Source organism: Onychomys torridus, chromosome 2 (genome assembly GCF_903995425.1).
Source record: "Onychomys torridus chromosome 2, mOncTor1.1, whole genome shotgun sequence".
NCBI lineage: Eukaryota > Metazoa > Chordata > Mammalia > Rodentia > Cricetidae > Onychomys > Onychomys torridus.
The window spans coordinates 16,632,457-16,658,848 of record NC_050444.1 but is presented as its reverse complement, the minus strand read 5'-3'; the positions used below and the strand labels follow the sequence as shown (position 1 = coordinate 16,658,848).

Here is a 26,392-nt window from a genome sequence, read left to right as displayed (position 1 = left end):
TAGCTAGCTGGATTTGTTTGCTTTGCAAGAAACTATCTCCCACATCTATGGCAAAATGCTTTGAACCTGCCCCTTAAATAAAATGTTTATAAGGAGATTATGTAGTCATAGGTTCTTAAATCATATTCATGGAACTGGTAGGCCTGGGAATTGGGCCAATATATTCCTATATCGATCGTGTCTTCTTTACCCTATACATTTTTATATTTATTTATTATTTTACATCTGTACCGTAGTTTTCTCTCCCCCCTCCCCCAAATCCCCCTCCCCACACTCCTCTGTTCTCACTCCCCAATCCATTCCTCCTTTGCTTCTGTTCAGGAAAGGGCAGGTCTCCCATGGATGTCATCAGAACATGGCAAATCAAGTTACAGTAAGACTAAGCACCTCCCTGTGTATTAAGGCTGGGCAAGGCAACCCAGTATGAGGAGTAGGGTCCCAAAAATCAGTGAAAGAGTCAGCAACAGCCCCTGCTGCCACTGTTAGGAGTCCCATAAGAGTACCAAGCTACACAACTGTAATATATATGCAGTGTACATATATATATATGTACGGGTTAGTTGATTCTGTAAGTTTTTTTGTTGTGTCCTTGACCCCTCTGGCTCCTATAATTCTTTCTCCCTGTCTTCTGCAGGATTCCCCTAGCAGCTCCATCTAATGTTTGGCTGTGGGTCTGCATCTGTTTCCATTAGTTGCTGGATGATGCCTCTCTGATATCCTACACATCTTTATTACTTGTCCTTAAAAAGGCAAGGAAAGATTCTGCAGGCTTTACCAGATTGCTTAAGGGTGAATTGCCTCTCACCAATGTAAAGATAAATACTGATGTGTTCATTTAAAAGAATGAAAAATAAACTTTGTCATTATTTCACCACAATAAAATATTTTCTAGGAACTACTTGTAGGTATAAAATAGTTTTAAAATTCAGGAGCTTTTATAACTTATTAGTGTTCCCAGGAAAGAGCTATTTATTATAGGCAGTGTTCATTAACCAATGCCCAGAAAGCCTCACTACTGAATGCCTTTTATAGATGACCAAACATCTGTAGTGAATGCAAGCCTCTGGAGTTGTTACCCACATGACTGGCAAACCTACAGGCACAGCACTGTCTGCAGAATATTTTGCTCACATTCTAGGCTGCATGGCTGCTATGGTGTGACTATTTGCAACACGGAAAGTCAAGCGCAGAGAGAAGAAGGAAACTTAGAGTGGGAGTGTATAAGTCATGCCGTGAGAACCAAAGCTGCTGAAAAGGACCGAGGGAGTGCTTAGCTTTGTCCCTGAGTCACCTGCATTTGTTGTTCCCAACTTATGAAACCGAGGCTGCAATAGAGTCACCCGATGATTGGACCTTGATAGAGTCACCCGATGATTGGACCTCGATAGAGTCACCCGATGATTGAACCTCGATAGAGTCACCCGATGATTGGACCTCGACATTTTGGGTGGCAGAACAAGGATGGATATTCCTAATAATTATGCAGAATAAATGGTAGTTAGTACTGTCACCAAGACACATGTATAGAAGTTGAGCGTAATTGTACTCCCAAGTAAGTGGAAATTCCTGAAGCCTACTGCCCTACAGAGACTAAAGGCTTATCTGGGGGTCCCCCAACATCCCTCAGGCTCAGGGACACAGAATTCTATCATTAGCTGTGCCTTTCTAACTCAGCTGGCTCCATAAATCGTGCTCAGTACTCCTAAGCAAGTCCAGGCATAGTGTCTTGTCTCCAGGGCAGCCAGTGATGCTTTGCTTGCTTCTCCTCCACCCACTTCTTCCATCCCATTTCTTCCTTCCCAAATGATAGCTCCAGATTTCATTTAACATGTATGATTTTTTCTTAAACATAAAAGGATGATGATTCTGATATTAAATAACTATTAAAATATTTCAAACTATATGCATGAAAAGTACCTTCTTAGTAGGTACTGGAATTGTGGCAAGATTTACGATAATTATACTAAGTTGAGGAATAAGAATATGACTTTTGTAGTCTTTACTGTATAGTTTCTGGTTTGTATGTTTGCCAGTGAGGCTCCATCCCTGATGTTTTTAGTTCCTGAACCTCTCCTTTGTTTGGGGGAAGAAGACCTCTCCCATATTTAGTACATGTAGGCTAAGTGAGATAATTACTTCTGCCTTTAATGATAAAGTCCATTTCTATCAGAGGCCCAAATGTGCCTAGAATAGAACTCTCTACTTTGTGGGCCAACTGGAACCACATTGAGACTGGTGAGACATCAAAAATGGTATTTGGGTATCATCTGAAATAATTCATCATGTTTTTCTAGAGGCAGTATCCAAGCCTAGACACACTGACTGTGTTTATTCTTTTCTGTCTCCTGCCTCTCCCCCACCCATCTCTCTGCGTCTGTCTCTGTCTTTGTTTCCCTCCCCCTCTTTCCTTCTTTCTCTCTGTTCTTCCTGTTGCTGACCCAAGCACTAATGTGCAGTGTTGTGGGGCACTAGACATACTTACAGTTAGGTTACATTTGGCTTGTATTAAATATGGCTCAAGACTTGGTGACTGGCACATTTCCATGCTTCTGGTCAATGTCTAATTCAGGAAAGAGAGCTGCCCTCTACACACAGGGCAGGGGTTTACAACACTGCAGACTAGTCATTTATCATTTTTACATGGGAAGGACAATAAAAATAAGTAATTATGTGGTTCAGTAAGTTAGCCTGGGAACTGCCACATATGTGGACCTCAAGAAAGGATGACTCCCCTCATGCTGGGCCTGATGACATCAAGGATGGTGCACTTGGATGTCTTCCAAGGACCCTCAAACTTGACGATGAAGCCAGTATAACAAAGATTAGAATGGAGAGAAACATTCTTGGTGAAACACTGTCTCTTTTATTTGCATGCAGGTACTTTTTTTTCTTATCCTGGCTTGATTTCTTCTGATTGTTAATGACACACTTCAGTGCTATCACAAGCTGAACGTGTTAGGCAGAGTGTTTCTAATTGTATGGAACGCAGCAGGACAAATACTATTGTACTTTATAATCCCGTAAGGTGCAGACTTGAGGCTCAGGAAGCCATTGCTTTGTTGCCCCTATTTCTAGCATTGCTAACATGATTCCAAAATGAACTTGTAAGAGTTCCCTCTGTGTTACCATCATGTGTGTGTGTGTGTGTGTGTGTGTGTGTGTGTGTGTGTGTGTAAAACACAACCTGAGTGGGCATGCATAGGCACTGAGGACTCTCTCTCCCATTGGTCCCTCAGGCTACCCTTCCCCATGATGGTTTGTGCATGTTGCTTGTTGGATCAAGCCCAGTGTGTGTGGATAAAACACTGCTGATGGAGAGACAACATGTGTCCTGTGCCATTGCTCTTTCCCCAGGGGGTCTCTTCCAGACTGCACCATATGTTAGATGAGAGAAGGAAGGGATATCTGATTTAATCCTGGCTTGAGCAGCAGTGAATGAGTCTACCCATTAGCAGTTACAACACAGGTTAAAGGGTGTCTTGTCAGTGAGGCAATAAAAGACACAGAGAGTGTGTCCCAGAATTAGTAACCAGGGCTATCAAACTGAAACTCTTCTTCATTGTGTTTGGTCCCTTCTCTCTGAGCTCTGCCCTCTTCCATCAGATTGGGTGCATCTTGTACCCTCACCATTCCCAGTTCAGAGCACAGCTGTAGACGTTAACTGACTCCCCATTCTGAGTGCAGCAAAGCAATGCACGCCCCTCCTAACTTTTCTAACATCAGAGATATCTTCCCACAAGACACAACTCTATTGCTACCCACCACTAGCCTCCACAGCAGAGTTCCACCTCGCTCTCGCTCTCTGGGGTGGGGGGGGGTGACTCATTGTGTAGCCAAGGAGGACCTTGAATTTCTGATTCTCCTTTTTCCTCCTCCTGAGTTATAAAATACACTCATGCACTAACACACTCAACTTGTTTATACAATGCTGGACACGGAACTTAGAGCTCCGTTTATGCTGGGTGTGCACCATACTAATTGATCTATAGTCCCAGAACCCCATCTCATCTTAACACCCATTTTTCTAAATAAAAGACACAGTCCTGTGTTTTTCTCCTGTCTCTATACTTGATCATGTTTTCTTCACTTTCTGAGCATTCTGTTTTCATGAGCTGACCCATTTTCATGGCTTCAGCTGTATCTTTTCTGATAGTACATTGTGGAAGTAGATTTGCAGCTCAAAATTTTTTTTCATCCTTAAACTAGACATAGCTATCCAGTTGTTTTTTGACCATCTCAATGTTTCCCAGTGACATACTTAAACTGGGTGCTTTATTTTCTCTGCTCAACCCAGTCCTTATCCTTTATGAAAGCTCCCTTCATCTACCTAGTTATCAATGCCGGAAACCTGGAAATGAGCTGTACCCACTTCCCTCTTATCAGCCATATTCTATTAACCACATTCTAAAACTCCTTCTCCAACTGGTGCCCATTGTCTTTGCAGCAACTTCCGTTGCAATAGAAATACAGCTCACCTTCACCAAATGCTCAAAGTGTGACACACAACGAGATAAACCTTCCTTGAAGATTACATTGATTGTTATAACAATATTAAGAATTCAACAATCTGTTACATAGTTTCTACATAGCAGAATAAATGTTTAAATACAGATCTCTCTGACACCCAAGCCGACACTTCTACCTTCAGAGTCCCCATATTGCTTTTTTTTTCCTGCTAGGGTGTCTTCTCATATCTTCTCTGTCGTCTTTTCAAATTCAGAGTCATTTTAGGAAAAAGGAGAAGCGTTCAGTCTACAAAAATTTCTAATGTTCAAGCTCCTGGGTCTATTAATCCTGAGGATTCTGTATCATAGTAATTCTTAATTTTCATGCTTGTGCAATCTCAAGGGTGTAGGAAGTTATAGCATAGAAATATGATGTGATTTATATAACCTTTTCACTTATGATGACTTTTGACCTTTGATTAAACACTTATTTGTAAAGAAAAGAATATGTGTTTGTAGGAATTTGTTTTCACATGATCATGGCTCCTGACTATGTGTAAATTTACTCTGGGAGACCCACTTAGAATGTTATTTAACCACCAGCTTGCTGATAGTTTGACCAGACAGCTGGGCTATGTTGTGCCTTGCTAATAATATAGCTGAGACCACCACAAACTAATTGCCATATGGAAATAACTTTCACCATTACCCACACAGCTTGGGTTTAAATTTTGTATGTGCAATTTTTGGAAGTATTCACCATAGCCTATTTTTTCAAGAATGCTAAGATATGCCTCACTAAGGTTCTTTATTCATTTCTATTAAAATATTTGACAGAATATATAATTTCTTGCTATGTTCTTGGGAAGAGACAGAAAAGTATAAGACAATAATCTATCTACAAGGAGCTTATTATTTTTCCTTCCTTAGAAATGTGTACAAAAGTATATGAGAATATGATCTTGTTATTACAACCTTGAATATACCATTGTGCTGTTGGTTTGTAAGGGCGGGAACCTTTTTTATTGAAGGTTGGTGGAGGATTGGTTTCAGCTGATTTTGACCTTGAATAGATTATATAACCCAGGAACATGCCAAAGAATTCTGTTTTCATTCAGGAACATTAAGACTAGTACACTCTTGTTAACATAACATAACACAAAATGAATGGTTGGTGGTAGAAACTGAACCAATAGAGGGAACAAAGTAACTATTAAAAAACGACCAAGGTTTGGTTAAATATAGACATACAGCATTAGAAAACAGGTTCCTATTCATTAGTCTTCCCATGGAGGGACTCTCTAAAAGCTGGGTACACAGGGGTCTTTGGAGAACCACAACCAATTTTTTAGCTAAGTCAGCAGGCAGAGCACAGTTCTGTCGAAGCTGGGGAGGACAGGCCTGGCAGAGCTAAGGTCTGAAGGTGCTATGGCAAATGCAAGGCTGGCTCTCAGGTGAGCTCTTATCGTCTCCTCACGCTCAACACAGGATAAAATGGTAGAGGAGATGAAAGATGCTCCTGGGATGTGGATCACCTCCTCCTAGGAAGTGTCTTCTTCAATCTGTTCAACTTTGACTCCTGTAATTATCAGCATTCCTCCTGAGAGGAGACGGAGAAGGTGGTGGATAGAAGGGGGAATCTGCAAACTTCTGTCCCACACTCGAGCCAAGGTTGTGGCACTGTTCTGAGAGGATAGAACTGTAAATGAGAGTTCCCAAACAGAAGCTGTACCTTCAGATGAACCTCTGCAAGGTTGACTCAGTCGTCAGAACTTCAGTGACTGCGAAGTTTGGAATGCTGCAGGTCCAGAGTCACACTGTCTCGTGCCATCGTTAGCCCTCTTAATAGCTGTTACTGTCTCCCTGTGTACCTGACCTAATTGCTTTGTGACCATTAGGGAAGGCATTTGGAATGTAGAAATAGTGCACCAGTTTGCCTTTGCAATATACTAACTCAGTGGACCATTACCTTCCACCAACCTAAGTGCTGGAAGTGCCACCTGAAGCATCTGAGGCGCTCTCTGCTTTGATACACTCCACCTCTCTCATGTTCTTATCATGTTTTTGAAAAGTGTCACGATATATAGCTTTCTTTGACCTGTGAATATAAAAACTTCATAGAACCCTTAACACCTTGGGCATAATCTAAATCCGCATTCCTAGGTCACAGTCACTCTGGAATAAGCCTCGTGTTTTTACATCGACAACTTTGAGCTAAGACTAGTGTCAAGTTCAGGAATGCTGCCTAAGACAAACTCAGCCACCTGGGAATTGGAGTATAAAGTTTATCACTTGAGTGTCAGTTTGGGGGCTGAACAAAAAAGATAAAACTTACTTAGTGTAGAGGCAACTCAAGATCTGAACTTGCCTAAGATTCCATGAACAAGGGGCCTGAGTTACAGTTTAGGGAGCTAGTGGTTTTGACAGACCCAAGAGTCTACTGGGTTTCTAGTTAGTGTGTGGCAAGGCCTCAAGTGCCCGTAGGTGAGGCTTTCACACAACAGTGGGTGTTCAGACCACCTTTGCTTAGATTGCACTGTGTGGGAAGCAAGCATCAGCCTAGAGGGTGGCAGCATGCCCTGGTCTATGCTGGCAGTGGCTGCTTAGTTTTGCTCAGAGCAAGAGATTGGCACTGCATTTGTACTTTTTCTCTTCTTTGGGATGTCCTCATTTTCCTAAGGGCCTTAGTGTTTGGTATAGAATACTTAGCCACCTGAATCATATGAGCTAACTAATCCTCTCTGGGAGTAGCTAGATTATCCTTAGGAAATTAAGCCCTGCAGAGTAAGATGGCTGTGTGTAATCTACTTTGAATAGAAAATTAAACCCTACTCTGCAAAGGAGTGTCCTGTTACACACATGGTCTCATGTGTGCTATAGATTCTTTCTATGACTTGATTATTTCAACCTACCTCACTGCAACCTTCAATATAGTTGTTGCTCAGTTATGAGTGTGAAGATCTAGTATCCATTCTTCTAGAAATAAGAAAAAGTAGATGTGTCAGTGCTGGGGAGGAACTCAGTTTGTAGAGTGCCCGCTGTGCAAGCATAAGAACACGAGTTCAGCTCCCAGGACACATGTAAAGTGATGTGGCAGCACATGCCTATAGTCCCAGCAATGATGAGGCAGAGAGAACTCCACAGCTTGCTGTCTATCTCTAAGTTGAGTGAGAGACCCTAGGGAAAATGTGGCATCAACTTCTGACATCCACATGCACATGCACCCATGTACATATATGTACACATGCATGGACACATATTCATGAACCTGTACACACACACACACACACACACACACACAACCACACACACACACACACACACACACACACACACACACAAATATACCATTCTGTGATATCCACTGGTCATTTTCAGATAATAATTCATTGAGAGTTATAGTTGTTTGAAAAAGCAATTTCACCACTAACTTGCCTTTGTTTTATTATTATTAAATTGAATGCATTTGACATTTCAACTATAACATGAAGTAATTTTTATTATAATGTGATGCATTATGTATTGATCCTAGATTCTATAACTGAATGTCCAGAAGATACTAGGAATGGTAGTAGCAGATGTTCATCAAAATTCTTATAAAGCATCCCTCCAGGGCTAAGGTTATTACTTCCTTTTAAGCTTGCATGTGGTCATGAGCTGGCCATTTTTACCCCCTAGACAGAAACTGGGCTATTGATATTAGAAGCTGTGTTAGAACATTTGTTTGGGATCACATTTGAATATTCCTCTCTCCACTTGGGTTACGCTTTGCAGAAGCAATTCTTTGAGCCCTTAACCAAGGCCAAATCAGATGCTCCTAATTCTAACATTTCTAGCTGTGACATTCATCATGTGTCTTCCCATCTGGCTTGAACCAGGTGATACTACCATAGTCAGCCTTTACTCAGTATCCCAGGGATGCTTTGTAAGGAAGGCACTCTATTCTGATAATATAATTTAAAATGTTCTACTTCTTAGAATCCAGCTTTCTCACATAAGTGCATCATCTCTTGATTCATCTTTTCTAAGGGAGGCTTGTCATGTTTTCACTGCTCTTGGTGATGAGATGCATGCATCACATTTCTCTTGTATTTACACATTCAGTGTTTCTACTTTACATACTCCATTTCTTCCAATTTCATTTTCTCAGGGTTTCATGAATCTTTGTCAAATTTTCAAAGTACAATTTTTAGTGGAAATTTAGTAAAAGCATCATTTCTTCCCAACCCACTTTCTTCAGTAATACGTGTTGTAGATGTAATTCTAAATGGTCTTATTAAATAAGAAACACAGAGCCAAATGCAGAGTTAAAAGCCCTGAGATCAGAGAGCAGTAGCCAAGAGCAAACAGCACCTTCTTACCACTCGCTGCCACTGCCATCCTTCCCCTGAGAAAGAGACCTACTTCCTGTGTGTCTGTATTTTTATTGCCTTTATGTTCTGCCTTCTCATTGGTTGTAAACCCAACCACATGACTTCCTCATCACTGCCTGTCTATACAGACTTCCAGTTCTCTATGGTTGGTACTGGGATTAAATGTTCATCTCACCATGCTTGGCTGTGTCCTTGACCACACAGAGACTCTGCCTGCCAGGTGATTGGATTAAGGGCCTGTGCCACCACTACCAGACTTCTGCTTAATGGCTTGCTCTTAGCTCTGATCCACAGGCAACTTTATTAACATACAAATAAAATCACATTTCAGCACAAATAAAATATCACCATATTCAGTGGCATTGCAATACCTGTAGTTTCTTTGGAACTTGACTGAGGGGTTTGTCAAATAATATTGACTGGCAGAGCTAAAATAAAACTCATGTGGAATTAGGAGGAGAACACAGCCAGATAATGATTAATTAATGTCTGCAATTTAGGCAGTAGTAAATGGATATGCCTTTGGTCAGAGAATTCTTTTCAAGTCTTTTGTTCATTTTCCTTTTAATGTTTTATTTTTTTAATTTGTGTCTATGTATTTAGGTGTGCATGAGTCTATGTGTACCACTTGCTCTCACCCACTTAGCAATCCCCCAGCCTCAATTTTGCTTTCTTGATATTGAACTTTATTTCTTATATATTTTGGATATTAATCCTTATTCAATGTATGGTTTGCAAACATTTTCTCTCTTCCACAAGTTATCTCTCTCCTTGCTGCCCTTCCTATGCAGAACTTTGATAGTCTCTCTCCGTTTTTGCCTTTACTTTTGGATCCTATACAAAATATCCATTGTCTAGACACAGGGCTTTTCTGCTGTGTTTTATTCTGGTAGTTTTATAGTTTCAAGCCTCAGATTTAAGGTAACTAATTCTACATCATAATTTTATTTTTCTAGTAAGTACCTCAAAATTCATAGACTTTAGGAGTCACAAAACTTAGATCTGTTCTCTAGCTCAAGGTCATTTTATCATAAATATAATTAAAAAATAAGCTCAGCCTTTCTTGGTCCTAGGCTTCCTTTGACAGTAAGTCTTTCTCGCCTTTCTATAATTTTCAGAAGTCATGCTCATGCTTCCTGCCTGCTCTCTCTCTCTCTGGTTCCCCTCTCTGCCTCTCCTGAGATTCCATATCCTGTGTGCTGAGGAAGGACTTGTTCTCGGTTCATGACAGCCTATTATCAGACTCTAAGGGCATGTCTCCTCTTCAGGAAACTATTTCTGTGGATTTGCCACACAGTTGTGCCCCCAGCTTCCTTCTTGTCCTGCTGTTTTGCTCTCTCTGCATCTGGTAATTCCCCAAATTACTTTATCTGATAGTATTATGTATTGGCACCCAGGTCTCTATATGAAGTTTCACATGTCTATGGTAGTATTTCTTACCCACATATTTTCATTTTACTGCCACTGCGGGTACCCATTCCACTTCCACTTTCAGGCACTGTTACTGTCAGCTAATGTTATTTGCCGTCAAGGACAAGAAGTGACCCTGGCCTGGCTAGTTAGAGACTGTAACACAGTTACAACAATAATTGCTTCTGGGATATAATCCATGCCTGTTAAAAGCTTTTTATTATTTTTTTAACATTAAAAGTTGTCCATTTGTTACTATTTCTAACATGTCTCTTTGAAGTTCTCATTGCATTTTTTTATATATTTTTATTTTTGAGATTATAATATAATTACATTATTTACCCCATGGCTTTCCCCGCTCCAACCCCTCTCATATATTCCTCCCTACTCATTCTCTAAAAACTTACAGATTGAAGGCCAGTGAGACAGTGCAATGCCTAAAGGTGCTTGCCTCCAAGCCTGATGACCTGAGTGCAATCTCTAGGACTCACGTGGTGGAGGGAGAGACTAGATGCTCACAAGTTGTCCTCCCACCTCCATTTTTTCCTTTGGCATGTATTCCCCTGATTTACATACATATAATAAAAATTTAAAGTTATAAATAAGGGAAAGTTTATACAACATTATTCTCTCTCTTTCAACTTCTCACGTGGACTCACATCTGAGTCCATTTCCTTCCGATGCAGTGGACTCGTTCATCTTTGTTTGCTCGTTGTCTTGGGCCACTTTGAAAGTCCATAAGTCAGTTCTGGTCAGAGTTTGGATGTCCTCAGGGACAAACAAGAAGCCATGGAGAGAGCAGTAGCTTCTTGGCTGGCTTAGTCCAAGGCTGTAGAGGTACTAGCATCGGTCCTTTTCAGTTCCTCCAGTGGAAGCTCTATGTACTGCTGAAGCTCCTGTCCAGGTCTACAGGAGCAGGCAGGCCTTCTGGATTATAGTCACAACAGGTCAGTGAGACAGCCACTTTCCCAGGAATCCACCATTTCTGTTAATCCTCCTTCTCCTCAAACAATGGCGTCACTAACTTTAAACGAGAGACAAGTTTTCTCTCTCCTTTGGTTGGCTGTGTCTTATGAAACACCAAAGAGAATGAAGCTGACTACCTATGGGACATGTCTATGGACTGAGGATGCAGCCTCTTAGCCTGGATATTTCTTTCCTAGTCAGCACTGAGGAAGTTGAGGGTAAGGAGGTCCTGAAGGTTCCAACTTCTGTCCTCCAGAATCACAGATATGATCATAATAATTGCTTTCATACATCAGACCTTGTGCCTTCTGAAATACCAGTTTCCATATCATAGGAACATACTAAACAACTTTCTATCCCAGGAACTAAAGAAACCATTTGCTAGGATTCTATGTTTGGAACATTTTTCTTCTGTGTAAAATGATCTCAGTCTCACTCTATAACCATTTTCTTCTCATACTTTGCCCATTGTATTGTTTATCACTCAATAATAAATATAGATATTTTCCTTTCTTAGGAGCCAATCATTTGTTATATGTCTTAATGTTTAGTTAGCTAACAAAGTACATAATATTTAATAACTACATATGTGAGGTTAAAATATCAGTTGAGCATTTCTCACTGTACACTATATATATACAATATGATGTAGCACAATTAAGAAAGAATTTAGAGGCACTTAAGTGAAAGCTCACCCAATGCTTGAGAGGCAGAGGTAGGTGGATTTCTTTGAAATCATGGCCTGCCTGGCCTACATAGTTAGTTTTCATAATAGCCAGAGCAATGTTGAGAGACCTTGTCTCAATAAACAAACAGAAGATAGCTCAATCAGTAAACTGCCCTGTTCAAGCATGAGGTTCTCAGTTCAATCCCTAGCACCCATGTTTTAGTGTGGGCTTATAATTACAGAGACAGAATAGGAGTAATGAATCAGGAGGCTCCAGGTCCCAGTGAGAAGCACTGTCTCAAAAATTAAGGTAGAGAAAGATGGAAGACAGCACCAATATCCATGTCTGACCTCCATGTACATATGCACACTTACTTACTACCATACAAAAAAAATAAACAAATATGAAGATAATTAGTTGCTGTGTACATAAAAGCACCTCAGGATTGGCACTGAAAAGGAAATGATCTGTGTAGCTGTGGTGGCTCCAGATCCTCCCCCTCAACTACCTCAATGTTAAGATACTCCAGACGCTTTCATTCAGCTTCAAGTCAAAGCAAATATGGAATATGGTAAAAAGAGAGTGGAAGAAGGTTTGGAAGACAGAGAAAGGAGAAAGGAAGTGGAAGGGGAGAGGCAGAGTAAAACCAGCTTACACACTACCTTCTAGTCCATGAGATAGTTGTCCCTACTTCCTAATTCTGAAGGAGGACGATCCTCAGGCTCACCCTTCTCCACTCTTCAGTGTCCTTCTGACCTCACTGAAAAGGCAGCTGGAGTGTGATATGCAGCATAGGATGGAGTCTTTATGTCCTTTCTTTGTGTGCCATTAAATTTTCTCCAGATCCCAAATGCTCTCACACACAGAATTTAGCCTTCTTGGAATGAGAGTATCATCTGTCTATCTATCTATCTATCTATCTATCTATCTATCTATCTATCTATCTATCTATCATCCATTCATCCATCCACAGGCTCAGTGAAATACTTTTTACAAGTTGTTTGTGCTAAAGTGCTAAGAGGTGCTGGTTGGTAGAGGACGTTTAGCCTTCCAGTACCGACGGAAATCCTTCCAAATCCTTGGCTTCAGGATGAGTTCTACATTAATTCAAAATACTTTCGATGCTGATTAAGTCAGTCTACCACCTCCCAAATTCCAGGTTTTTATAAGAAACAAGTAAGCTTTGGTCACTGGCTAGCTTTTACTTTACTATAAATTATCTTTACAGAAATGATATTGTTTGACTAGTATTATAATCTATCAAGTGATGTAAGTTATTCAGTTAAACTTTAACAACTTTGATTTTAAAATAGAAATCTCATATCTCTTAGGTTGCCTGGCTACATATTTTTTAATCACACACACACAATAATGTTGTAGTAGAAACTCAGGTTAGATTCAGTGAAGGTGAGTAGGAGAACAGCAGCTGTAAGGGTTTGTTATGAACTGGTCGTTCAGGGTTCCTGATGGGCTGCTGCCATTTTCTTTCTTAGGTACTAGGAATCAGAAAGACTAACAATAATGCTGTTTAACTAAAGAGTGAAACATCGTTACTTAGGTGAAAACTCAAGTCCTCAAAGCTTTCATGTACTGGCTATTGTTCCAAATAACTATGGATACACTTTGGCTTACATTTCTTTAAAGTTCCACATGCTGAGTCCTGAGCACACAGTTCTAATTATGGCATCACATGTTAGAGGTGGAATGAGGTTTCATCTTTTCTATCTAAGCACTGATCACACAAACAGTCCAAGGACTGTTTTTTACATTTAGCCTCATAACCTCTCCACACTTACTCAGAAAACAAAATTTAAATGAATTTACAAAGATTCAAGAGTTATGAATCAGAAATCTGAAGGTTTCAATATTTAGTTTTTAATCAAGAACAAGTATTTTGACTTTGCCCAGAATGTGAGATTGAGTTCCTCCTACCAACTGCCTTCAGCTTTTGTCTCTCTTTCAACAGTGACATTGTATATATTTCATAGGGCTGCCACAACAAAGTATCACAAAATGGGTGGGAAAGCATCCACAAATCGCTTTCTTATAATCTTGGAGTCTGAAAGTCCCACTTGTAGGTGTCAGTAAGACTGAATCCTTCTGAACGCCTGAGGAAGAATAGATCCCACACTTCTCCCCTTACTTCTGGTGTTTTGCCACACTTGCTAGTATTTTTTTGGCAAAAAGAAACAATACCCCAATTTCTTCTTCTGTCTTTAGCTGGTGTTTGGGTGTACTCTTCTTGCTCTTCACAAGATTTTCTCTAAAATGATACCATTTGAATTGAGTTAGCTCCTACCCACATTACAATAAAACTTTAAAGTAAGTGTCTGTAATCATCAAGTCTCAGTATTTCTTCAGCACTCTGAGGAGCTGAGGGTTGGGACTTACTTATATGAGGGACATGATTCATCCCATGATGATAACTAAAGGTATTGTGGTAAGGATCAACAGTCTGGGGACAGTACATTCCAGTGAGTGAGCTGTTTTAGCTGTAGTTTTGAGGGTTGTATTTAGTTCATATTAGAACCAAATGCTAAAGCTTATAAAATGTATTATAATACCAGAGGAGAACAAAATTATGCTTCTGAGTTCTAGGTGCCTGACCTTTCAATTATAATGTGGGGTCACTAAATGAATATCTACAGACCTTAAAATGTATGGCCTCTAATAGAATGGCTTTTGGGTATAATCCTAATACCTGTCCATAGTCCTGAATTACTAAATCTGGATACAGCCTTTTCTGCCTCATGCTGGTGTCAAAGGAAAAGTTCTGAAATTGAAGGAAAAATGTAGCTCCTAAATGTAGAAATCAATTTCTATCTTACCAGTGGAGATTGAGTCACTTTGTGGTTCTCTCAGTGTAAGGGTTATTGTAAAAGCAGAGGCAAAGATTGGGCTGCTTACCAGTTCTCAAGTCCTTCTGGTCCAGCAGGCAAGGGCAATCAGGAAAGCTCCTCTCTGTGCATGCTATACTGAAGAGGAAGACAGCAGACAGAGAACATTCCACTTAACCTCTAGGGCTTCTCAAGTCACTGATAGGGTTCCCAAGGGCTGACCTCCTGATATTTTAATATTAGAATATAGTACTGGAGTATTTTCTGCCCTTCTCTGACGGATCATTACTATACTTCAAGACATGTCTCCATAAGAGTTGCATGTTTTAAGGCCTTCTATAAACCATTTTTTTTTGTGATTATATCAGCCTTATATGATTTCAAATATTTCACACTACCAATACTTGGTTTTTGAGATTTAAAAATAAACCAGAATTAGAATATCTCTGTCTTTAAGTTCTGCCTATCTATCTATCTATCTATCTATCTATCTATCTATCTATCTATCAATCTATCATCTATCTATCATCTGTCACGTATCTTTATCATCATCATCATCATCATCATCATCTATTTATTCTTCCACCAACCCATAGTATCCCTGTCTACTCTCTATCTACCTATTGTCTTTCTGTTGGTCTTCTAGCTGTGTATTTGTCCATCTGTCTTTTTTATCTTTCTTTTCTTCCCCATCACCTTTTTGGATTCTTTTTTTCATATCTTAAGACTTTCATTTGTGTTAATTTTACTCTTACCAAAGATTAAGTAATATAGACTATCTTTAAGCATTAGTGACAATATTTTTCTAGGTAATAGCATTAGGGAGTTCCAACTCTGCTCATATCTTTAGTGAGTACCACATTTTTATGAATGCAGAGAAAAGACAAACAATGCTGCTAATTTGAAAATACCTTTAACTAGTTGATAGATTTCTTTATTTTTGGAGCTTTTAAGCTTCTATGAATGCAAATATGTGACAAAGTTTGTCTAGTTTATATTCTTCCCCTCTGCACTCCCTGCCACAGAGACTGAACTCAGAGCTATGCTAGGCAAATACTGTACTACCTACAGCCTTCCTTGCTGGCTCTGGTGAAAGTGGATGGCTAAAACATATTCTGAAAAAAAATGAATGGCAGTCATTTTCAAGCCTCCACAGGGTTGATGCAAATACAGTGCTTCTTACAAAGTCTTTTACATGAAAGCTACTAAGAGGGGCTGGTTGTTAGGGGTGGGTACACCTAGCTTTCCAATGCCAACCTGGGTTCCAGAACTGCATCTGAATACAGCCCTTCCCACCAGCCTAACTGTACCCCACACCACTGTTTTTTATGAAACAGTGCAGTTTCTGCTGCTGGCTCTTGTGTAATAAATTTTAATTTATTTTCACCAGACTTAGGGATTCCATTACCAATAAACAAGATTTAAAAAGGAAACATTGGTAGAACTTCCACATACTTTAATCAGAGCATAATCATTATTGTCCAGTTAAATGCATGGCATTAAACTCAAATGGATTCTCAAAAGCTGCCCTAGTAGTCTTAAATGACAAGAACAGCTACAGAGAGGAGACCTTAGTGAACTTGTCATAATTCATGTATTGGTAACATTAAAACCGTCAATGGTCATTGAGGCAGCTATAGGAAAATTTTCTATGCAGATGTAACACAAACTGTGTAGACAGTAGTATCCATGAAAAGTAAAGATGAATCATTGTGAGTTATAACTTATGCACTCATGGAATAGCAAAGTCAAGTTCTTTGCCACTCTAAGAACCTATAGTTGACATACGATCTAGGGTTCAGTTAGTGAAAAGTGGAGAGGATTATGTCTTAACCCTGTTGCTATGCTCACCCATAGCTGCCCACCCAGGCAGTCCCCCTGCTAGCTTTAGGTTATCTATGTGCCCAGGCCCAGACCCCATTCCACTTCAGGCTTCTCGTGTGTCCAGTGGTAAAACTACTGTTCCTGTGCACTGCACAGATGCTACTGCACAATAAAATGACATATGAAAATGCTTCTGAAATCCAAGTGTGCCTAGAGATGTTCATCTTGGACATTATCATGAAAACTGTCACTAAGAAGGTTCTCCACACCTCCGTTTCCTTCTAAACATCTCTACAGTCAATAGAAAAAGCAGGGGTGCCAAAATATGCAATCTTGAGAATTGAAATATGCATATGAATGGATGAGCAATGTCTTTGTGATTAGTAAAATAATGCTACTACTTGTTTTGCTGATAAGTAGAATAATTAAAATATTCATTTTGGCTTTATATACATCTGTCACTGTTTTATTGTGTACTGTATCTTGGGAACATGAGATGGTCCTAACTACTCTGGACTTCTTCACAGGGCTGTCCTTCGCTATTCTTTCATCTGTACACCCAGTCTTTGGTTTATATGGATCTCTATTTCCAGCCATCATTTATGCCATATTTGGAATGGGACGCCATGTTGCCACAGGTAATAATTACTGTCTATGCTTAAGCTTCTCATATAACTAACAAAAGGGACTCAGGGTGATTATTAGTTCCTGATTGCCTTTTCAAAGCTATTCTACCCTGCTGATATATGTGAGGTATGTTTATTTATCAGACACACACTATGATTTATTGCTATATTCCTGTGTTATAAAAGAAACTGAAACTGAAGCATTGATGAATTATAATGGAATAAGAGAATGCAAAAATTTGAAAGAAAAAAAAGACTATAAAATTTAGTTGTTCAAATAAACTAAATTTCTTTGTATTTCTTTGGTTATTGAACTAAATGATCTAAGCTTCCTCTAGGTAGATTCTACAGAACCCTTTAATTAATGTATCTTTTTGTCTTGTTTTGTTTTGTTTTAAAGATAGAGTTTCTCTGTGTGTATTCCTGGTTCTCCTGGGACTCTGTTGACCAGACTGGCCTTCTGAGTGCTGGGATTAAAGGCGTGTGTCATCACCACCTGACTTAATTGATGTATCTTACCCTACCTCACTCTGACCCTCTTAAAAACACAAAAAATAAATTCAAAGGGTGAACAGTCATGATTATTCCAGTGGTAGAACGGGCTGCACTTCTGTGTGAGCTACACCTAATCACATGCCTCATTTGTTGTTTGTCACCTGCATGACCCTGGACAAAGTTTTGAAACTCTATATGTTACTTTTTAAATGATAAGATGACCACTCCCCATTTCTTATACTAGTGAGAGCTACACACTTAGTATATTGTGTTTAACTTAACATTTGCTTATATTAATGCAACATTTATGGAGTTTTCCTATTATAAAATGACACCTTCATCTTAAATATTCAGCTAATAAACAAAATGTAGTTCAATAGGGATAACTGCAGACATTGCTATTCATTTGTGTGAGATCTCAGCCTCTGAGGAGGGATGTTTACACTCTGTCTTCTATGGTCAGTTTGTTAGTGATTGTATTACTTTCTTACTATCACAAATTAAGGAGCTTGAAACAGAGGAAGTAATTCTATAGTTCTGGATGTCAGTGCTGTGAATAAATCTTCCAGACGCCACACGAGCAATCAGTGAGGCTGCCTTCCTTTCTGCATGCTCTAGCTCATTTTCCTGACTGTTCTGTCTTCTAGAAGCTTCCTGCGTTCCTGGGCTCCTGGCCTTTCAACAGTTTCCATGGCCAGTGGTGCCATCTTCAGATCTCTCTCTGACTCCACTCTCTTGCCTCTATCTTCTGTACTTACAAGCTGTTGTGATTTCACTGGCTATATTCAAACACTCCAGGAAAACTGTATTTGAAGACCAGCTGATTAGTGAACTTAACCTCACTTGCTATGTTTATTTTTTCTTGCTATGGAACATACATATTTCTGGGTTCAGAGGATTAGGATAGAAATCTTGGGAGGCCATATTTTTGCTCATCACATTGGTATGTTTTTTTTTCATAAAATAATTTGTGCTTGTATAAATTTGGTTTTCATATCACTAAACTCTGTTATGAGCAAGAGAGAGCAAAAGTTAGTGATCATTATAGACTTGCCACCTAACAAGTGCTCTGTGAAACAATATTCTGAAGAGGCTTGTTATGTATGCAAAGATACTGGTTTCTATTTCTGACATGCTGAATTAGAACTGGTATTTTCACTAGAAGTTTTACACACACACATCTTTACATAATGATGTATTTCAGTCAACAAAATGACACATCACATAAAACTGTGTGAAGTCTGGAACCCAAACTATCTTTTTGTTCTTGGCAACAAAATGTTTTAGAACACTCATTGAATGCGGGTTTTCTTCTGGATAGATACAAAAGGAGAAAAGCACAGAGTGAATTAAAAATTATTTTCTTCAGTATTTACTTATTATTTGAAACAGGGTTTCACTAACAATCCTCTGACCTCAGCCTCTGGAATGTTGGAGTTACAGAGAGCTTGCTGCTTCTCACTTGTTCTGCCTTCTAATTCTGTCACAGAGCGTTTGAGTGTGTCTGTGGCAAGAACCAGCAAAGGGCTTCAGAATTGACTTCACACACATTTCTTCTGTTTGACACAAGACAAAAGAAAAAGGGAAATGAAATTTCCCAATAGACTATAATTAGTCTAGAAGTCAACATCATGTGTGGTAGTTAACCTTCTAATCCCAGCACTTGGGAGGCTCCAGCAGGGATCCTACCAAATGCCACATGTTCAAGCCCTGCTTGAGCTGCACAATGAACTTCTGTCTCAAAACAAATTACAAGAATACATAATTTGATAACACTGAAATATATAATTAAAGAAACGATTGCATTTTATAATTACTGTAAACGTTCTACTGGTTGTATAATTTCAAATTTCCCATTTATATAGGACTCTGTAACTAAAACATTATTTAATGAGTTATCAAAAGCTATAGATGTTTCAAAATGCACATTTTGCAAACTTCATAGTCATTATGCTGTACAGTAAATGTGGGTGGCATTCTATTTTTGAATTTATACTTCTCCGAGCCTGCCAGATCTTCCTATTTTGGTTGAAAGTTAATATTAGTCATCAACACTGGTAACAGATAGATGATGTTTTCCCTCTTGATATAAATGACAGGAGAACTACAAAAATGACTTTGGGGACCTTCCTGTGACCTTAACTTGTAAGGGTCATCGAATCTCTAAAGATGCCCACAAATATTCAATATACAAATCATATTTCTCTTTTATTTGGTCATAGTGTAGTGTAGGTGGGAGAGTTACACCCTGAAACTTTATTAGGAGGCCAATGTACTTTTGTGAAAGAAAAGCATCTTTTCTTGGATTTTAGCTTCCCAGTTAGGTTTTCAGCATGTAATACCAAAATAGTAAACACAATAAGACATTATGCAAGGATCATTCTAGAAATTAAGTTTGTTTTTTGATATTTTGTATGTGTAAACAAGGAGTATGATTGCTCCTTGCCCTTCCATCCTTCACTGTCTCCTTTTCTCCCGTCAACACACCCTCTTTTCAAATCCTTTTTCCATATTCATGTTTTTGCTTTAAGATGCAATATGTATAATCAGAACTATCAGTGTGTGCTTGGAATTCTCTATTGGAACTTAGAGGGTTCACCAATGGTTGTTTGAATGATGGCGGTGACTCCCCAATTCCCATAGTTCACCAATGGCCACTAGTGAAGGAGGAGGGCATCAAAGCCTCTTGAGTACCCCCAACCATCCATGCTGGCTTTGTGCAGGCTCAGTGGAAGGAAGTGCAGTTGCATTGAGTTTACATGTCTTTGAAAATCAATTACTTCCTGAAGACAAAGTGTAAAGATGCTGAAAATGCTAGTTTATTTAGCAATTTGAATTTTCATGATTAATTTAAAATATGATTAGTTTAAATACATTTGAATGAATTGTATAAAACATAGTGTGGCACATAGAAGTCATGGAAAAGAATCAACTGATTCATCCATGAAACTAGAAAAGAGAAAAATAAATCTGGGTATGATCCCAATAGAAACCAAATTGTTTAAAACAATATGTGACAATATGTCTCACTGTCTCCAACCTTTAGATATGCTTTAATTTTGCTCTTAATTTATTCTTTATTTATCTCAAAATTGGGCTGACTAAGGCTCATTCCCCCACAACAAAGCCTTTCAGATGGCTTCATCTATCTTATTCAATACCTTCCTATCTTTTATAAAATACCAGGAAATAGAATCCCAAACTAAAAAATTAATTGCATTTGTTTTTCCTTTGAAATCTGCAGTTATCTGTCATGTGGCTTCAGTAGACAGTGTGTTGAGCTGTGCTTTGGAGAGCACTGACTGTATCATTTGATCTCAAGGATATCTGTATGTCTTTTCTGATGAATGTTCTTTACTTTGAGTTACCCATATGACATTTAAGCCTTGTAAAAATCCCAAAGGATGAAGAATGTGCTCTTTTTGTGGACAAAGAGACTGAGGAAATAGTTATGAGATTTAAGTCCAAGTCCATTGGGATCTATACCCCTATATTGTCCTAAACCAACAGTGCAGACCACAGATCTCCTTCAAATCCTCTACTCTAGTAAGAAAAGCAGACAGTGTGCCAGGTTTCCACTGAGACCAGGTTCTGTTGGCCTTATCTTTTCTGTGTTAGGTTGCCTGTGTCCCATAGAGTAGCTTTCCCCAAAGGCTCACATTCAAAATGGGACAAGATAAAGTCTTTAAGTGATGAAATAAGGGGGTGCTTGCTCAACACAACATGTGTTTCTTCAACCTTTCCTGGGGGAGCCAGTGTTTCTCATCCATGATGCTGCAATCTCAGGCAAGATATGTCAGGAAGAAAGGCATCATAGCCCTTGTCAGGAAGAAAGGAGCATACTAAACAAAGTCCTGCTTACAAACAAGGCTGTGAATATTCCTAGGAAATAAGCACTAAAAGTAGAAACTAAAAAAACTAAAAGTAGAAACTAAAAGCAGTTTCTACTTTACGTGTTGAGCATGGTGGGTTTAATCATTTTATAGGCCCTGGCATTTTGTTCATGAACATAAAGTCTACTCAGTTATGAAATCATTGCAGGTAGAAAGCATAGAGCATGGATAGGAAGATCTGGATAGATAGTTGTGACTATGGAATTTGAGCTACATCTTGGAAGATGAGAGCTTGTTTTGGTAGATCAGAGGACCTTACATTTTAGCCAGCAGGTTTATAGTTATCCATCAAGGTCTTCACGCTTTTCTTTTATTCTCCTCAAATCCTATAGTCTGGGTGCGAGTATCATTCAGTGGATAAGGCAAGTTAGAGCTAGAGTGATGTACTTCAGGTGGTATTGTTGGTATGTTGAAGGTCTGCATGTAAATCTAGGCCACAATCCTGCATCTTAGATAGTCTCTATTTTGAGAGCTAGGAAAGTGTGTAACTCAGGAAGACATGAGAGCTCAGTGGGCATCGCAGCAAGTCAGATGTACTGTTTCTTTCATGGAGTGGAGTGAAGGCAGAGAAATGGGGTACACTGGAGTAGAGCATATTTCTTGTAGCTCTTGTTGGTTTTTTAAATATTCATAAAGAATCTAGCAACTTTTAATGTTTCTGTGGATATTTCTAATAGCATTCTCATTTTCAGGCACCTTCGCCTTGACTTCCTTGATATCAGCCAATGCTGTGGAAAGGCTAGTCCCACAAAGCGGCAGGAACCTCAGCACGCAGAGCAACTCCAGTGTGCTGGGCCTATCCGACTTTGAGCTCCAGAGAATTGGGGTTGCCACGGCAGTTTCCTTCTTGGGAGGAGTGATTCAGGTAAGCAGCTCAGAGCCTGGAGAGGACAGAGGGGAACAGGAGCAAAGGAAATGCAGGCAGGGTCATGTTTTTAACTAGAGGTTTCTCTCCAGATGGAAAAAGGGCGGACGTGTCTTATGATTATGGAAAAACATAGTGGTTCTATAAATGCTGCGTAGATGAATGAATCAACAAATCAAACACACAGAGAAACATTTAACAAAATCAAATCTTTGAAAGTATTTTTTTTTTTTTTTTGAGTGGGGAGGATGAACATGAAGTTGGGTGGGTAGGGAGATATTGAGGACCTAGGAGGAGTTGGAGAAGGGGAAAGAGTAATAAAATCTATTGCATGAAAAGTTATAAAGACAAAAACTTAAAGTAAAATTTTAATATTTTTAAAGAGCGTCTTAAGGCCTGGAGAGATGGCTTTATGAAACACTTGCTGCTCTTGCCAAGGATATAGGTTCACTTCTAAACACCCACATGGAGGCTGAAAACTGCCTGTCTAGTTTCAGGAGATCCAATATCCTCTTCTGGCCTCTAGAGAACCAGGCACACACATGATATAGTACATATATATCCATGTTGGTAAAATACTCGTACACGTGAAGTCAAAAATAAATATTTTTAGAAAGGTTGAATGGGCTTCCTCATAATACAGTGAGTCCATGCCGTGTTCATACATGACCAGAGTATCATTGGAAGGAATGTTGTGGGTGAAATTTCTACAATAGAAAGATGCAGCCAGCTTTTTCAAATGCTTCTCTATTTAAGCACTTTATGATTTTCTTTTATACACGGGCAGGAGATGGCCTTTAGTTTGTATCCTGGGCTTTCTGCTTTGAGGTCTCTGGACTCAGATTCTACCAGTCTTTGCCTTTTTCACAACTCTGAATGTCTAATGCTGCCACATTGGCTATTGTCAAATTCTCCTCAGAATATCAGTGTTTGATATTTGCTGTTTTTAATGAAATGATCAGACCCGGATCCCCTCAGAAGCGACTTTAAGATGGACATGGCCTGTCAGTCACTTTTGGTAACTGATACCATGCCTGATTAAAACAACTTACAGGAGAAAGGATTTAGTTGTGTCCACAGTTTCAGAACTATCAGTCCACCATCACTAAGCTTTATTTCAGGGGCAGTGATGACACAGAACATCACAGAAGAAAAAAGCTCATCATGGGGTAGCCAGAAAGCAGGGAGAAGGCGAGTGAATCTGGACACTGGCAGTCTCTGAAGCACGTGGTCTGTGATCCACTGCCTGCAATGTGGCCTCATCCTCAGTTTTCACCTCCCAATAACACCACCAGACCGTGACTCTGTCCATGGATTGGGTCACAGCCATAATGGTCTAATCTTCACTCTGAACATTGCTTTGGGAAACAAACCTTCAACATCAGTTTTGAAGATACATTTCACACTCAAAACTGTAAACACACAGAAAGACACTAAATGCAAAGCACAAAATTCCCTGTATTGTGGTCATTTTTGCTTACTCAATCTTGTAATCTAAATTATGTCTATATAACTTTTCTGAGGGTCTGTGTTGTGGGCTGATAGTTCCTTTTGAAATATTGTTCCATAATTTACAAGATCATATTTGAACAGCAGAAAGGGAGAACAGTTGATGATTGTGTGAATAAATGGGAAGGAACAAATGTGATCTAGAGAAAATGAAACTCAAATCCTTAGAATATTGCCTTCTGATGGCATCAGAAGGACTGAAGAATCAAGGTATGAAATGCAATAAGAACTGTAGTCTGCATAGTTACTGAGAAAAATGAACTGTTTTACCTCAATGACTGAGTGGACTAGCAGGCCTGTTGGATTCTGTCTTTAGACATAAGGAGGAAGCACAGCCCAGCTCTGTTACCCTGTGACCTTCACAAAGTGCTTTCAAACGTGGATGCTGCCAGCATACACTTGTGTGGGCAGGCTTGCTGACCTTTGCTCTCACGGTCTTTGGAAGGCTCTGGAAAACACCTGACCATGGCTCTGTCTCAGACAGGATCAGCTGTGTGAACTGGTGATTGGGCCCGGATATGTTACACTGAATTTGATCGGTTTTTCTTAATTCCTGCTCATCTAAAATGAAAATCTCTGTATTAAAATGGTAAAAGGATCACAATGCTTCCCCTTGCTCCATTATTTTACATTCCTGTTACCCAATGAAGCACAGAACAAATAGTTATAGGTGGATATTAGTACTTTTCAGAATCTATTATTGTTAATAAGACTACTAACTGTCTTCTTACTCTCATTTTAACCATTTTCTATGAGTCTCAAATGATCACCTGGTATTTTATTATCATTCAGCATATTTGGATAAGAACTTACATAATGAAATATAAAAGAAGAGGCCAAGGCTTGAGCAAGAAAACTAAATCTCACTGAAACTCCTGAGAAATTTAAGAGTAAAGCAAGATATTATTAAAGATAATAAAATTGTTTCATTTCACAGCCTTTTATTGCTTGTAAAATGGGATCCAGATAAAGCTTGTCAAACATCTGCTTTCCTTCCACTGTCTAGGCTCAGGTCCTGAATGTGGATCAGTGAGTTATTCAACCTGTAAGCAGATGCCTGAACTTCATGTGACCCCACATTCATCTGTCCATTGTCAGGGCAGAACTGTAGAGTCCAGGAGATCTTTGGGATCCACCTCCTTCACCATCACTTTCCTTTTTCTGTCCTAAGTCCATTGACAATGAGGAAAGTGTTTTGCAAGCACAGGATGCTTTTCAACCATTGTGGAATTGTTTTTCTTACTTTTATGTTGCCCTCCTCCCAAAAGCTCAATACATACAATTATTAATTTTTTTAAGTGTTCTGTAGCATTCATGACCTGATTCCTAGACTGTGTCAATTAGAAATGTTCTCAGCTGCAGAGGGCAGACAGGCCAGTCCTCAGAGGCAGGCTGTAGAGATGTCAGTTGCTTCAGATGGTATGTTGGTAGGTGGCCATGTCTGTCAGCACATTAATTAACAAATGGATCTGCTTTCTTTTATTACATAACAATGCCATGTGCCTTAGTATGCTTTTCAGTTTTCAATCTCCCTCCCCCCTCCCTTCCCCCCCTCTTCCTCCCTCCCTCCCTCTTTTCCTTCTCTCTTCTTCCCTTTCTTCTGTCTGTCTGTCTGCCTGTCTCTCACTGGTAACTGACCCCAGAATCCTGGGATCTTTTCTAATTTTTCCAGAAGTCTTTTCTTTCTGTCTCTTTCCCTTCAAATTCAAAGAGTTCTTTTTGTGTTAGGGATTTTAGCCCTTTAAGTATGCTTTGTGTTGCTAATTTTTTTTATTTTGACCATTATTCAATTATATTTTTTTCCATGTACAATTGAAAAATATATTGAATCAAATTTATGTCATGTTTTTATATTGCCAATGAATTTGAAGCAAGCATTGGAAACCTTTTGCTTTACAATGAGTTGATGGAGGAGTTCACATACTTCCTCCTCCTAGCACTGCTAGGATTTGAATTTGTTCACTTTATATTTGCTTTTTTTGATGACTGAGGAAAAGTTTTTAATGTTCATAGAATTACATTGCCTTCTAGCTAAGTGCAAAGGCATAAAAAACTAGGGATGTTAGCCTGGTGGTGGTGGCACACATCTTTAATACCAGCACTTGGGAGTCCGAGGCAGGCGGGTCTCTTGAATTTGAGGTCAGCCTGGTAAACAGAGTGAGTTCTAGGACAGCCAGGAATATAATCAGAGATACCCTGTCTTGAAAAACAAAAACAAAAATGAACAAAAGAAAGGAAGGAAGGAAGGAAGGAAGGAAGGAAGGAAGGAAGGAAAAAGAACCAGGGATATAAAATGAAAAAAGTAAAGTTTTTTTTTTTTTAATATATGATGTGATGTATGAATCTGACTTCATTCTTGTTTTGTAAGTGGCTGTCTCATTGTGCCAGCAACATTTATTTAAAGGTTCAGGTTTGTATTGATATAATGTGCCACCCTTATTTTTTCCACATATATTTATATAGAATTCAGACCCTTTCCTA

General features: G+C 39.2%; 1 protein-coding gene across 1 annotated transcript in view; it reads left to right on the top strand.

Annotated features, from left to right (window-relative positions):
- Positions 1-26,392, top strand: part of Slc26a7 (solute carrier family 26 member 7) — a 126,623-nt gene that overhangs the window by 5,541 nt on the left and 94,690 nt on the right. Inside the window, exons 3-4 of the mRNA XM_036178694.1 lie at positions 17,051-17,161; positions 22,230-22,402. Of these exons, the coding sequence (XP_036034587.1) occupies positions 17,051-17,161; positions 22,230-22,402 (284 nt within the window). The remainder of the gene's footprint in view (positions 1-17,050; positions 17,162-22,229; positions 22,403-26,392) is intronic.